General features: G+C 44.8%; 1 protein-coding gene across 1 annotated transcript in view; it reads left to right on the forward strand.

Annotated features, from left to right (window-relative positions):
- Positions 1-14,896, forward strand: part of Ttc39c (tetratricopeptide repeat domain 39C) — a gene marked incomplete at its 5' end in the record, with an annotated part of 94,421 nt that continues 79,525 nt past the window's right edge. The window contains 1 exon segment of the mRNA XM_005372710.2: positions 1-110. Coding sequence (XP_005372767.2) covers positions 1-110 — 110 coding nt within the window.

Raw genomic sequence — 14,896 nt, forward strand, 5'->3', positions numbered from 1 at the left:
TCGGGCGCGGCGGCGGCGCCGCTGCAGGACGCGGAGCTCGCCCTGGCCGGCATCAACATGCTGCTCAACAACGGCTTTCGGGAGTCGGATCAGCTTTTCAAACAATACAGGTGAGCGGCGCGCCCCGCGCCCTGGCCCCGGGACCACCCCTCCACCCCCGCCACTCATCCCCGCCCCCTCCCGGGGCCTCCCCAGGCCTGGTCTGCAGCCGGTTCCTCTGCGCCTTTGCCCCAGCGCCTCCCCCGCCCCCGCTGTCGTCCCTCCTCGGGACCCCGCGCGCCTGCAGTCTCCTCTCACTTTCTTTCCAGCCTCGGCCTCCGAGGAGCGCCTGGAGCGTGCACCCCCACCGCCTCGGTGGTCGCGGTGTCCGGAGCCGGCTTGCTTTGGCATCCGATGCCTTTGAAGCCGAAGCGAGCCTGGGGTTGTGACTCCCAGCTCGCGCGCTGCACGGCAGCCTTTGTGACACGGCGCACAGCAGCTGTCTGGTGCCCGCTGCTTCGTGCGCCTTCCATTGCTTCGCATCGTTGTGCGTTCCAAACACTTTTATTGTTTGGAGACAGATGTACGTAATTGTCAGACCGTGCAGGAATTTAAAAATTCCAACCCAACTCCACTAGCTCGTTTCTCAGCCAGTCTTCTAAACACTCAGTTCTGGAAATGAGTGAATTTCTCTAACGTGAAAGAAGGAAGAAGAAAATGGAGGGGTCTTAAAAAAAATATGTAAGAGAGTGGAAGGAGAAACACGTGTGTCCAGTTAATTGTTTTTCTTTTAAAAAAAATAAAGCGAAAGAACTGAAGCCTAGTATAGCTTTCTTGTGAGTGTGGGAGGAGCCTTCGCTTCACTGGGGACCCGAAGCAACCGTTTTCTGGTTGAAGAAGCAGGTTTGTGATTTGCCCTGTGAGTGTTGACAAAGCTGATTAGGAGCTTTCCTGAACGCTTTTAAGGGCCATATGCTTCCTACCAGTGCTTTATGAGCGCCCTGATCGAGGTATGGTGCTGTTGTGATGGACAGCCAGAGAGTAAGAAAACTTCTGCCTAGCCAAGCTGCTGCATTGTTTACGGCAAAGCTACTGTCTTACAGCTGTGAACTTCTCACTCATGCTCTTTTACTTTGGTTTTATTCGCATTGCTACCTTTTTGCAGTGCAAGGTGTTTCACTTTTAGGTCAGCACCCCCCTTGATCTGAAAGTGAAAGTGACATAGCTTTATTCAGAACATTATTAAAACAGGCGAGTCTGGTTTCAGGCTATAGTTTCATCAAAAGCTGTTGATGGAGAGTTTGAAAAATTTACTCACTTCACTGTATCCCTGTGGTAGTGTTTTAGCCCGATTAAAGTGTGTGTTGAGGAAAATATGTGTTAATGGTCCATATACTAGGCAATGGCTTTTTGGACTACCAGTTTGTGTGGAAGAAGGGTAGAGAAAGTAGTCAAACTTACTCTCCTTTCTGGCTGATCATATCTTAATTCTTGCATATCTTAATTCTTCTTGCTTTGAAGTAATCTGCAGCGTTTTATTTTAATGGTCTTTTTTCCCCTTTCTACATGTATGTTGCTTTAGTGTACTTAAATATTACCTTGCGGTCCTTTTGCATCAAAAGCATGACATTTTTGCTTTGTACGGTTTTATGCTCTGTCAAGAGAGGGCCTATCAAATACTCTGGCATCGACAGCAGAGAGATGCTCTGTGATTGGTATTTCTTTGGGTGAGGGAGGGAGAGGTGTCCAGAGAGGATTTACCCTGGGTATGGAGGTGCTCTCTGCTTGTATTTGGAAATGGGAACTAAAGATAAAGAAGAAAAAAAGTTGCAATACCTATCCTCTGCCAAGCACAAGTGCTAGACAGATTGCCTTATATATTCTTCCTGCTTAGATGACAACAGAAGAGTGAGATGTATCTTAAGACAGTTTTAGAAGGAGAGGCTGGAGGCCTGTTGTTGGGTCTGTATCCTTGGACTGGGATACAAACACTAGGTTCTAATTCAAAGGCTCTTTCATTTTACCGTTCTGCCTCTCTCTTACCAAACTTACTATATTTTGTAATCTTCCCTGTGACCTTTTTCTTTTTCCCAGCAATGTTAAAAAAACTTTGACAGGGGTGGTGGGAGGAAAGAGAACAGAGGACGACAGGGTCAGTGTTCTCTATCTGCTTTCACTCAGTAAATACTAGCCAGCCTTTGGATTACTTTGCCACTAGTGCTGGGTTCTGCTTGTGATGGCACAGTTTGAGTACAAGACAAGTGTTCTGTGTACTGGTAGCTGGTAGTTTTCTCTGTAAAGCTCATCTCACAGTTTACGATTGAAAGGCCTAAGAGCTTGTTACACTTTGGGAGGCCTCTCTTGCTGTCCCAAAGGTGAATGGCCTGCTGGAAGCTCAGCGCTGACTCCATGAGAAGTGGTTAAAGACCACCTCTAACTCAGTTTTCCCACAGAAAAGCAATAAGCAAATGTCTAGCTCTGTCTCCTCTTTTATAATTGTTTTATTCCAGGGTCCCAGCCTCCCCCGACTGGTAAACCTTCCAAAGTCTTGTTAAAGTCAAACAAAGAAACATTTTGTGTCTAGTATAACGGTAACTTTTTTTATTATTATTAAAGAAGGTCATTTTCTCATGCCACATTACTGGGATGAAAAGTTTCAACAGCAGCTACCTAATGAGAAGCAGTCACTTTGCAGAAAGGCCTTCTAAATGTATGGGAAGTGTGCATTGTATACATCAGATGTCATTCACATAGGAATTGGACTGGCACAGCAGAGACCCACGGCTCCCTAGTTGGGATTTCCAAATGAAGCTGCGCCTTCTGTTATAACTGTAGTAATAATATGGTGACTGAGCCACTGTCATGCACTTGGACATACTTTCCCAGAGATTAGGACAGTTTTGTGCTGTGTAGTGGGGTGAATATGGCTGTGTCCCCCAAGACTCCATTGTGGTTAACCGTCTGGTCCCGTGATGGTGTTTTTGGATGGCGGCAACACCTTTTGGAAGTGAGGCCTACTGGGAGCATCTTTGGTCATTCCTGGGAGGAGATTGCTGTACTATAGACACAGCAAGGCTGGCCCTGCCCGTGTGTTTTCCCTGAGCTTCTGAGATGTGTGTGACCATTTGTTCCTCGATGTGCTGCCATCTGCCACCCCACCAAAGGCCAAACTGATGGACCTTTGAATCTTGGACTTTGAATCTTCAGAGCTCTGAGCTACATAAAACTCATTTTCTGCATGAGTAGCCTGAGTCAGGTATTTCACTGTAGTGACAGAAAGTTGACTAATAAATGCTGCTTCAGGACTTTTCTGCTTTGAGCCCCAAAACATGTGTGTAAGTTCATGATACTGCCTAAATGACTGCTGATCTTGGTCTCACAGCTCAGTGTTGTAATCCAGCAGCATTCCCTGTACACACACACACACACACACACACACACACACACAGACACACACACACACTGGGTAGATGTTCGCTTCTGTGACCCGCTCACTGCTTGAGGTCCATGGGCACCTGATAAGGTAGCCTGTGCTGTAGCCCGTAGGAATGGAGAGAAATGTCTCACCCAGCCAGAAGGAAATTTTGTAGGGGAAAGGTCTGAGCTTCTTGATGGGGTAGAAAAGGGAGTGAGTGGAAGAAGGAGGAGTTGGGGAGGGTGAAGGAAGAGGAAGAGGACGATGTGAGAGGTGGTGAGGTGTAAATGAAGTCTAGGAGTGGAAACCCACATGAAAATGTCACAGAAGGGCCTGGGGAGGCGAGGGAAGAGTGGCCAGCTGATGGGTATTGTTAGGGGGTTGTGTTGGCTGGCTCCTTTACCCCCTGTTACTTTCATCTCACCACTGGTTGGTCTGTTTCCTGTGACTCATTTCTTCAGCGTTCCATGGCTGTCTGGTGTCCCCTCAACTTCATTTTTTCCACGACCCTTGTTTATAGTCTTGCTGTTGCCTGCATAACTCTTGGCACTGTGGGGCTTTAGGATCTTACTTTTGCCATCTTTGCTTCTTTTTGACTTGAAATATTACTGTGCTTTGTAATCCGAGGACTGGTAGGAGAGGTGAAACAGTGGGCCCTGAGAAACGCTGGAGACATTGGAGGCTTGTGGCCCCAGGGAGCTTTGTAGTTTTTGTTTGTATAGCCCTGACTCGTAGCTTCCTTCCTTCCCCTCAAGGCTGCCGTGCCATCTCTTGTCTTCCCCTCTGGCATCCTTTGTGACTCCAACCTTGTATAGTTTTTACTCTGTTAGTACTACTACAGACTTTTGGCTGTGGATATTATAAAAAGTTATACTTAGTCATCATCCAGTAAAATAAAAAGTATAATAAAAGAGGTACTTAACGTACATGAAACCCTAGGTTCAGTCTCCGCACAGGAAGAAAAGCCACATATGATGACCATTATGAAGTGTTCGCTTATGGTAAATACGGAAGAATAAAGAAGGATTTGATATAGAATTACTCCATGGTCTTATAAAGTGTGTTTTTTCCATACTAAGTTATAAAATGCCAAAAATATATTAAAAACAAAAAGCAAGAAAAATTCATGGCAAGTAATGTACAAAGGGCAATTGAAGACTATGGTGAAATTAAATTAAAAATTTATTACAATAAAGGACAAATTTTCATGAATCCTTCTCAGAATACTCCCCCTCACTTTGAATACACTTAGTACAACATTCTTGGCAATGTGTCATTTTGTTGTAATAAGGTTTTAAAATTAAAGGCACTATTTTTTTTATCACTCCTTGTATGTATATAGGTGAACGTATAGATCCTAAGTTGTGTTACACAATTTATGGTGCATAGGACAAAGCCATAGTATATGTGGCCTTACTTTGTGAGCGTGTTGACTGTGGATCCAGTATTACCATAGTGATGGTTCATTATAATCCAGGAGTTGGTACACTGTGACCCATGAGTCAACTCTACCCTGCTGCCTGTTCTTATAAATAAAGTTTTATTGGGACGCAGACACACTTACTGGTTATATCTGGTCTGTGGCTCTTTGTGCACTGCAACTACAGAAATAAGTAGTTATGACCAAGATCATGTGGCCTGCAATGCCTAATATTAACTCTCTGGTCTTTTGTACGTTTGTTGACTTCTGGTACAAACCACGGACCTTCCTGCAAAAACTTAAAGGCTTAAAAGACGCAAGGCTGGTAGCCTCGAAGCCACCTCTTTGCTGCAGACTGTGTCAGGTGCTTGGAAGGACCGAAAGCATTCAGGCCGCTGGTGCTGTCCGGTGCTTTGGCTGCTCACACAGCAGCATGTTTCTGCCTTGCTGTAGGCGTCTGTGAGAGTCCCTAGGTGTAGAAATGCAAGAAAAGGAGAAGCAATGAAAAGCAGAAATGGCTTGAGGGAACTGGCGGGAAAGACAGGAAACTCATCTGTTGACTTTTTCCATCTTCCTGAACTCAGTGGGGCATTTGTAGAAAGACTCTTTCCCTCCCAACTATTGTGCTATCTGAAAAGGTCCTCATTAAATATTCATTAGAGAGTCATTTGCCTTAACTGGGATTCTTTTTTTTTAATGCATCCCCCTGTGGAATATGGAATGATTTGGAAGAAATTGCTAGCAGAAGGGAATACTTAATGCCTGTTTTGTGTATCTGTGTACAGTTGTACAAAACCAGGGTTCAGGGTGTGAACCCTTAAAAGACTGTACAAAATCACACCATTAACAGGTAGCTCAGCGCAATTATCTTCTTTGCCTACACTAGTTGAGAGAAGCTGTGCTGAGTGACAGGAAGCTTTGAGAAGGCTGAGAAACAGGGAGAGATTGGAGTGGGGAGCGCTTTCCGGTCTAGTTACACAAAACCACTTGTAGATCCCTCAACACATCATGGTTTTCTGGAGTCTGTACCTTCCTCATGGGCTGTTTTAGCTCTTAAAATACCATCTTCACACCCCATCTTCTTTGCTAGGGTAACCCTCCTACTTAACCAGCAACAGCTGTGCAACTTCAAAGAGGCTAAAGCTAAAAAGGATTCAAGGAGAAGAAAGTATCAAAGAAGCACTGCAAGTCGGTGGCTGTGCAGCCAAGGTGAATTTACCTATAGTTGCAAAATTCTGCGTATCACTAGGTCTGCCCTGGAAAAGAGGCTGGGCTCTGCCTTACGCCTGGATCCCTCTTTTTTTTAACTCTTTGTGCTTTCAGTTACTGGTGGTCAGCAGTGATTTGGAAATATTAAATGGAAACTTCTAGAAATAAACAATTCATAATTTTAAAATAACATATTGTCATAATTGTTCTATTTTATTATTAGTTATTGTTAATCTCTTCCTGTGCCTAGTTGTAAGTTAAACTTTATCATACGTATGTCCGTTTGGGGGAGAAACATAATATATGTGGGCTTCAGTGCTATCTGTAGCTGAGACATCTGCTGGGGGATCTTTTGTACCTTTTTCTGCTATTACCCTGTTCCCAGCACCCTAAATCCATGATGATCCTGCTTGTTCTGTAACATGGGCCATCCTAAGGGCGGCAATGGGGCTTTTCTTGTGTAAGGAAGTTCAGTGGTTTGCCATCTGACCCTTTTCTCCATCTCTTCCCTCTTGCTCAAGAATTTCAGAATACAAGAAATAGGCACATATACACAACAGGCAGTACTCCAGGCTTATGGGAAAACTGTGGGTTATGACAGAGAAGGCTCTAGAGAGTCAGGAAGTGCATCTCTGTTAGATTCTGGTGTTCATGTTTAGAATATTTACATGTGCAGGACACAGGTGAGAAGTGGTCTTTCTTTCAGAGAGGCATTGCTTACTTGATATCTTTATTCAGTTCTAGTTCAGAAGAGTCACACTTCAGCACTGTGTCTTATCCCATGCTATATCTGTGAAGTTACTGGGTGAGGTGACTTTTTCCTTCCTGCACATCAAAATAAACATAAAGGTAACGACCGGATACCTGGTGCCAGGCCATTCCCTTACTGACAACCCATTACTCCTCACTAGTCCTGCTTCTAGTTTGTGTGGCTGACAAACCAAGCCACCTGGCCAAAGTCACGCGGCAGGAAGTGGGCATCCTGGGGTGGAAACTAGGGCCCCCTGGCTCAGCATGTGTGTGTGACCCTTGGGTGTGACCTCTGCTTTATCACTTTCAAAGTAAATGGAGTTAACATGTGTGCTGTCAAAGCCATTTTGGGCTAATTTTCCCCAGCAGTATGCAAATTATGTATTGACACCCAAAGAGTTCCCACAAACCACCAGAGAGCTCTGCCTTCAGGGAGCATGTTGCCCCCAGCTCTCTAGATCCTGCGGCTTCCGGTCTTCTGTGCAATAGACTCAGCATCCCAGGCAAGCATAAAATGCCCTGTGGTCTCTGGTCCTCTCTGCTTCCCAGCCTCCCTCCTGCTGCTCCCTGACCCCTTTTGCTCTGGTTGTTCAGGAAGAGTTTGTATCATCTAGCCGGTTGTATCTTGTCCTTCAAGATGCTGCTAAGGTCTCCGTGAAGGGGCTGTGTAACAACTCTGTGCTCCTGCAGCACCCATGCTTACCTTGGCCAGCACTTGGGTTCCACTGACATCTTCATCTCCGGGCTCCTCCTGTAGGCAGTGGCTTCAATGCAAGGAGTGGGTAATGCCTGGGCTTCCGCTGCAGGTGTTCCCAGCTGGCCTGACATTGCAGGGGTGTTGTGGAGGCTGAGATGGAGCAAAAACAGAGCAGCACCCCATCATTTGCCGGTCAGCAGGTGCAGCCCAGTAGCGCAAAGCCTTGTATTCTTTACATGCCATGGCTCATGTCCTGAGCTCCAGAGAGGCCCTAAAGTTCATGCTCTACTCCTCATAAGCAGGCAGTAGAGCTCTTCTCTGGCCCCTCTGGCCTCTTCCCCATGCTGCTCCCCAGCTGCCCATGCTGAGTAGGGAGCTGTGGGGAGCAAAGCTGCCACTGAGCACAGCTGAGCTGGACTGGTGCCATCATGGGGAAGCTGAGTCCTCTGAAGCTGATCTCCTGCTTGTGAAGTGGCTCTGGGAGCCCTGGGGGCCCCAGGACAGGTGTAACTCTGGGCATCCTAATTCTCTGAGTGAGCTGCCCTCTGCTTGATGTTACATCTGGTGACGAGGAGGCCAGCTCACTGGCGGGCTTTCGTCTCTCCCATTTCGTGTCCCTTGGGTGGTGTCATTACAGGCTTGGGGGCTCCTGGCCCCCTTGGCGTGAAAAGGGAGAGATGTGACTGCCAGACTCCAAGAGCCCTGACGTGAGTTTCAGGAAGAACTGGTCTCCAGAAGAACCTGGTGGCTGGGAGGTGATGCTTTCCAGAGTGGAGACTCTGACTGTGTCAGACCTATGGCCTGGTTCTGTTGAGAAACATTTTGTATTTCCTCATTTAGGACCCTGAAATGAAATTGGTAGATGAAATTACCTACCTGTGCACCCAGTGTCTAAAAGCCAGCAGACTGCCTAAACGGTAGTATAAAGAAGTGAACCAGAAATTCATAATACAAATGAATTTGTATTTTTCAGTGTAAATGCTCAAAAAACCTTTATCAGAAGATAAAGTGGAGTAATTGGATGCTTGCCCTGTGCATAGTGAATCAGTTTGGATGTAAGAGAAGTGTGATGAGATGTGAGGAGGTAGGGAGGGGAGAGCAGGTGAGTGTTAACATAAGGGCAGTGACAGCAGACTTAGCTGTATTTGTTAGGAGCAAGGGGCGAAGTCACCCTAACGGAAGGAAGACAATTCACCAAGGCGAAATACCGACGATTTAAGTGAAGGGAATGAGAAACACGATATTTTGGCACTGAACCAGGCCATTTTTGTCAAGATGGTGTCAGAATAATTAAGTCCCTGTGCATGGGAAGGATGCATGGTGAAAACAAATCTTGCATCCTGAAATCCTTCCACAAAACAAGAACTTTAGAGACCCTTGTGTCTAGCAGGTGTTCAGGATTAGAGGCTAAATTGAAAAGTTTACTGGGGAGTTGGGCATGGGCTGACCATTCAGGACAATATCAGTAGGATTGAAAAATAAGAACCAGACCCCAAATAATTTCAATATGTAATTTTCAGGATACAAATTTTAGTGTATTACAGATTTTTAAGAAAATTAGAATGGCAAAATGAAATAGATTTGAATGATGGAGCTCATTGGTATCTAATATTCCATGTGTCTTCATTAATCTGTTGGACCTTAAATATAGGAAAAGGAGTTTTTGCTGTCCCTGTTGAATACCGGCATGTGGTAGCTGCACATGCAAACTGGCAAAGCTGTGATGTGTTGGCCAGTTCGTCAGCGCACTCATTGTTGCACTGGGGACATGGTTTTCCAAAGTCATGAGCAAGTCTTGACAACATAGGTGCTCAAACAGTGCAAGGAATACAGTTGGCTGTGCTTGTCCACAAGCTCTGCACCTGAGGATTCAACTCATCAGAGATTGAACATATTTAAAGATAAAATTCCATTTGCACAAGTTGTATTTGCTGTGCACCAAGTACTACACTAAATCCACACAAATGAAGTGGTGTGTAACCGGCAATATGTTAGGTATTATAAGTAATCTAGAGATGGGAGGACAGGAGTGTGCTTAGGTTATTTTCAGATATGCTACCAGTTAAATGAAGGGCTTGACCATCTGAACCACAGTGGGTCCTGGAACCAGCTGCCCTTGAATATCAAAACAAAACTGTAGTTTGTTCTGCATAAATATGTAAGAAGTTAGTAGAAATAATTAGAAGCATTTTTTTATCCCCACACATTTCCAAGAGATATTCAAAAGTCACATGGCACATGGAACAGTGTACTAGACAGTCGCACACACTGCAGATGGCCCAGTCATCATGTCCTGCTGATGGCCCCACAAGTTTCCTGAACGCCTCCACTGAGAAGCGCTGAGCTTGGGACTGAAAGGTTCAGGACAGGTAAGGTCTTGGCAGCTGAATCCCTAGGCTGCCTGAGACAGCCTAGGGTGGAGTCTTTCTGTGGACAGAGTTGAGCTGCAAGAAGGGGAGAGGCTGCCTGTCTTGGTTAATTTTCCCTTGTTGCTGAGACAAAATTCCTGACATCCAAAATTAAGGAAGGAAAGGTTTATGTAGCTCACAGTCTGTGGAGGTTTCAGTCCATACTCGGCCAGGTCCAAGGCAGAGTAGCACAGGGCAGAGGGCGGCAGTTCATGGCGGTGGAAGACAGCAAAAGCAGCAAGAGCAAAAGGGAGGAGTGGCAGCAAGCAGTCTCTTTCCCTCCCTTACATTGTATGCAAACTATCCGCCCCAGGGTGGGTGTAACACTCACACCCATAATCCCAGCCTTGGATCATGGATCAATCACAAACCCTAGAAGCCCGCCCCATGACTGCATGAGGATTTGGGGGGACATGGCAGACACAAACCATAACACTGCCCAAGCTGGTACAGCTGTCACTTGAGCAGTGTCGCAGAGGAGGGGGCGCTTCCTCCTGTCTGTGACCAGGTGCCAGGCAGATTTGGGTTCCCTTGGAGGATGAGGAGCCAGTGTTGGATTCCATGGGTTACTGTACCAAACCACCAGCCTTTCCCAGTCATGCACGTACTCCTTCTAGGACCCGCACAACTCCAGGAAGGAATGTTAAACCCTACACAAATTACAGAAATCCAGAATAATCTTTTTAACATAGAAAAATAAAAGGACCAAATTCCCAGGAATCAGTGCTGTTGCTGTATAGTTATATAGCCAAAGGAGCCATGAGAATTATTCTTCTGAATAATATGTGGAGTACTACAGAATTGCTCATGGTGATTTTCTGTTCTGTTTGTACTTAGGAGCCAAATGGGAGGGGGGAAATGTATATAATTTCATCTCTGACAGGGCTCCCAGTATACAGATACAAAGCTTTCCCTGATCCCACCCTCAACCATTACATCAGCTACATCCCATAATACATATTGGCTCAGCCTGTTCTTCCATGCTTGATTTCATATTCCTCCTCGGTAGGAAAGCTTGAGTCTTAGCAGGATGCATTGCTGCTTGCCCATGTTGGCCACTTTCCCCTTCCTCTTCCTCCTGGTACTGGGGACTGAACCTAAGGCATTTGCACTGAGTTACATTCCCAGACCTTTTTTATTTTTAGTTTTGTAATAAGGTCTTGCTAAGTCACTTAAGTTTCCCAGGCTGGCCTGAAACTTTGGATCCTCCTGCCTCAGACTCTCAGAGTGCTGGGATTGTAAGTGCACACCCCCACATGCCCAGCTTGTGTTGGCCTTCTTCTGTCATAGACAGCTGGCCTCTGCTCTGGAATTGAATTTTTCTTGCTTCATCTCTGCAGTAACCTTCCTGTGGGTTTTACTTGATGTAAAGTATTCATCCATAAAATAATCATCAAAGAGAAACAGATTTGTAAATGTTTATATCATTTTCTCTTTATCTGAAGTAAAACTTTTGATAGTTTGCTAACAGGACAGAAAAAAGGGAGGAAATAACATTTTACATCCAAATTCAAGCTGAATTTGCTAAGTAACAGATTCATGAAGAAGCAGTTGGATGAAACTGTTATCTCTGCTGCTCGGCCTCTACGATTGCTCGCGTTAGAATGAGTCACTGCCAAGGCTCTGAGTGCTTTTTCTCCCGCATTCTGAGCAGCGAATTGCAAAATCTGAAATTCTGCATCATCAACAGACTCTGAAACAAAAAAGAACATGATACCCTGGTGTCTTGCAAATAATGCTCACCTCTTCTTTATTTAGGCCTAATAAAAAGCAGCAGCTGAACCCATCAGCTGCATACTTATCTGGTGTGACTCTTGAACTCTCCAAGACATGAATGAGGCAGCCTCCAGGCCCGCAGGTGTTGGAGGAAGTGGGTTTCTGGCTTTCCTCCACATTGGAACTGACTTTGCGGCAATTTAGTTGCACAGAAAGGAGTTAGTTTGCATCTAGATGCCATTTGTTTCTGTTGTCCACCACATAGATCCAAATGCTTTTTGATTATTTCTGTATTGATGATTGATGAGATAACTCATTAGTTGGAATGATCAAACTTACAAATGGAGCTAGAAATTACTTCTCTTAAAATAGCACGGGAAAGACAAAGATGGAAAGTCCAGGGGAACGGAAAATGGCTGTCTAGAGGAGTTTAGCGGAGTGTCAGGACCTGCGATGCTGGACTTCCTAGGAGATTCTTGTTTGGGAGCAATTGCCATTTCAGAAACAGCCAGAAGCGAGAGGACGATTGGGCGTTTTTCTGTAGCTCCATGGGACATCTTGGATCTGGTCTGAGTCTTGGATCTGGTTTGACTTCTGGAGAGAGAGAATAGTTGAGGTTTAATTTGAAATTGCTTTTCTCTTAATGGGAGAATGTTGAGTTGTAAAACAATAAAAAGTCATCAAAGAGCCATGGATGTCAAAAAAAATTAAGGAAGATTTTGAATAGTGAAGTAAGCCTACATGAAAATGTCTTGACCTATGTATGCTCTGCTGATAAAGGAAAAAATAGATGCCTTAGTTAATGACAGATACCTATGACACTCAGAGTTGTTTACTAAGAACTTGTTCATTAAAGATTTATTATGGATAACCAATGTCTAGTCTCACTTTTAAATTTTTAATAAACAAATTCCTAAATATCGAAATGTTTATTTAAAATAAATTAGTGTTTAGATTGCTTTTTTGAATAGATGAATGTGTTTAATCCTTAAATTATTCATGTCATTTATAGATTATTGTCACATATAATAAAGGGACCATTTTGTATCTCAAAGATATGAAAATATCTTGAGCATTTTACTCTTTGTTAAAGGATGGGTTGGAAAGTCTTTTCATTTAGTTGAACTATTTTCAGAACATATCAATAACTATGTTACCATCAAGATTTAGCAATGAGGCTGGGGATATTGCTCAGTGGCACAGGTGGCTGGCTGGCAAGTGCAAGGTTCTCAGTTCGATTCCCGGTACAAAGAAAAAATACTTAGCATTAAATGAGTATGAATAGGTAAAACTAGAGAGGAATCTGAGTAAGTTAGAAGCAGTACAGTCTCACAATCATACAATAGTCTATTGATTGTTCTTTGAATTATTGCACAGGCAAAGAATTAACAGTGAATGAGGATCAAGCAAGTAGTAAATGCTTACCGTTAATGACCTGTAGCATCACATGCATTTCATCCTTTATTCCAGTTTTCTCAGTAGCCCACAGGTGATTAATTCTAGTTGTCAATTTGTCTGGATGGAGGGATGTTTAGAGAATCCGTAAATGCACTCTGGGTTTGTTTATCAGGGTGTTTCCAGAAGGTTGGCCGGTAGGTCAGTGACTGCTGCGGAGAACCACCTTGAAGTGGGCAGCACCACCCAAGAGGTGGGGAGCCCAAGTGGGGCGAAAAGGCAGAAGGGGAAGCCAGTTCTTGATGGTGCTGTCCTCTTCTTGCATCGGGTGTTTTTCTGCTAGCGTCACCCATGGATGTCAGACTTAAATTCTGCCTTTGAATGTAGCCTTGCACCAGCATCTCTGCAGGGGAATCTGAGGCCTTTGGCTTTGAACTGGAGCTACATCTCTCTCATTATGAGGCTTCTGGCTTCTTGGACCGAGCAGCTATTGGTTTCCAGCCTGTAGGCAACCATGGTGGGATTAGTCAGCCTCTGACCATGTGAGCTAATCTTATAAATCCCAGTCTAGTAAGCATATATATTGGATTCTGTTTCTCTGGAGAATCCTGACCATTCCAAGCCTTGAGGATAAGTATTTTCAGTATCATTTTTCACATCACAAAACTAAGTTTACCAAACCCAAATTAAAAGATAAGTGGAAGATATGCCCCAGCCCCAGAGTGTACTGTCTTTCCCCTGCTTCCTCCAAAAGAACCTTGTTATACTGAATAGTGTAACATGGATCCACACTACTGCAGGTCAGTAGTTCAGCCCGTCTTCTCCTGCACCTCTGGTCATCTTCCCATGCTTTGCAGCTCAGTGGGTGGCACCACTTGAAACCTGGCTATGCACAGCATGTCAGAAGGTCCTCCTGGTCTGCCTGTATCCCCTTCGCTTCTCTTCATCTTCCTGCCGCATCATCCACACCTCCCAGGCCTCTTACTGGGGCAGTTGCTCTGGCCCAGCTGGCTTTCTCACATCCTCCCTGGCTGTCCTTCACCCCCAGCAGAGTGATTTCTTCAACACATGAGTCTAATTACATGCCTCTCCACTGAAAACTGTTTCGTGCCCTCTCCAGTAGGCTGAAAAATGGGCCTTCCAAAATGGGCCTTCCACACTTTAAACCCAGAAAGTTGTAACTGTTAGTTACTGTGGTGTGTGGAGTGGTAGGATGGCATGCAGATGTGATTAAGTAAAGAATCTTGAGATGGGGAGATGATCCTGGATTATCCAGGCAGGCCCTAGATGCAATCATATGCATCCTTATAAGAAGGAAGTCAAGAGAGATTTCACATGCACAGAGGAGAGGGTGATATGGAACCCACTGGCGAGACTGGAAGATGTCGGCCTTGAAGATCAAGGGAGTGGTGGTCACAGCCCTGGATCACAGGCAACGGCCAGTGCTGAGATGAGAGGCAAGGAGCAGGTACTCCCTAGAACCAACAGAGGGAGCTTGCCCCACTAGCATTTCACAGCCTAGTGAAAATGATGGTAGACTTCTGGCCTCCGCACCTGTGAGAGAATAAATTACAGTTGTTCTAAGCCACCAAATTTATGGTCACTTTTTACAGTGGCACACGAGGTGCAGCCTCGCGTTGCTCATAGGTTTAGACCAAAATCCTTGGTGAGATCTCTCTCAAGTAGCTTGACTTGTCCCTTTGACCATGTATTGCTTTATCTCTTTTCTTCTTTTTTATATAGTAAATGTGTTTTTATTATATTCTTCCTAGACTGTGACTGTACAAAGCCAAGTAAGCTCATGCTATAAAATGGAGTCATGGCTCTTCTTTGTACAGTGCTATATATAAAAACGGAAAAGTAAAATAGCTTTAAATGAGTGGTGATTTTGGTTTTAGCCAGCTCTA

This window comes from Chinchilla lanigera, unplaced genomic scaffold (assembly GCF_000276665.1).
Source record: "Chinchilla lanigera isolate Chin_1 unplaced genomic scaffold, ChiLan1.0 scaffold00001, whole genome shotgun sequence".
In the NCBI taxonomy this organism is placed as follows: Eukaryota; Metazoa; Chordata; class Mammalia; order Rodentia; family Chinchillidae; genus Chinchilla; species Chinchilla lanigera.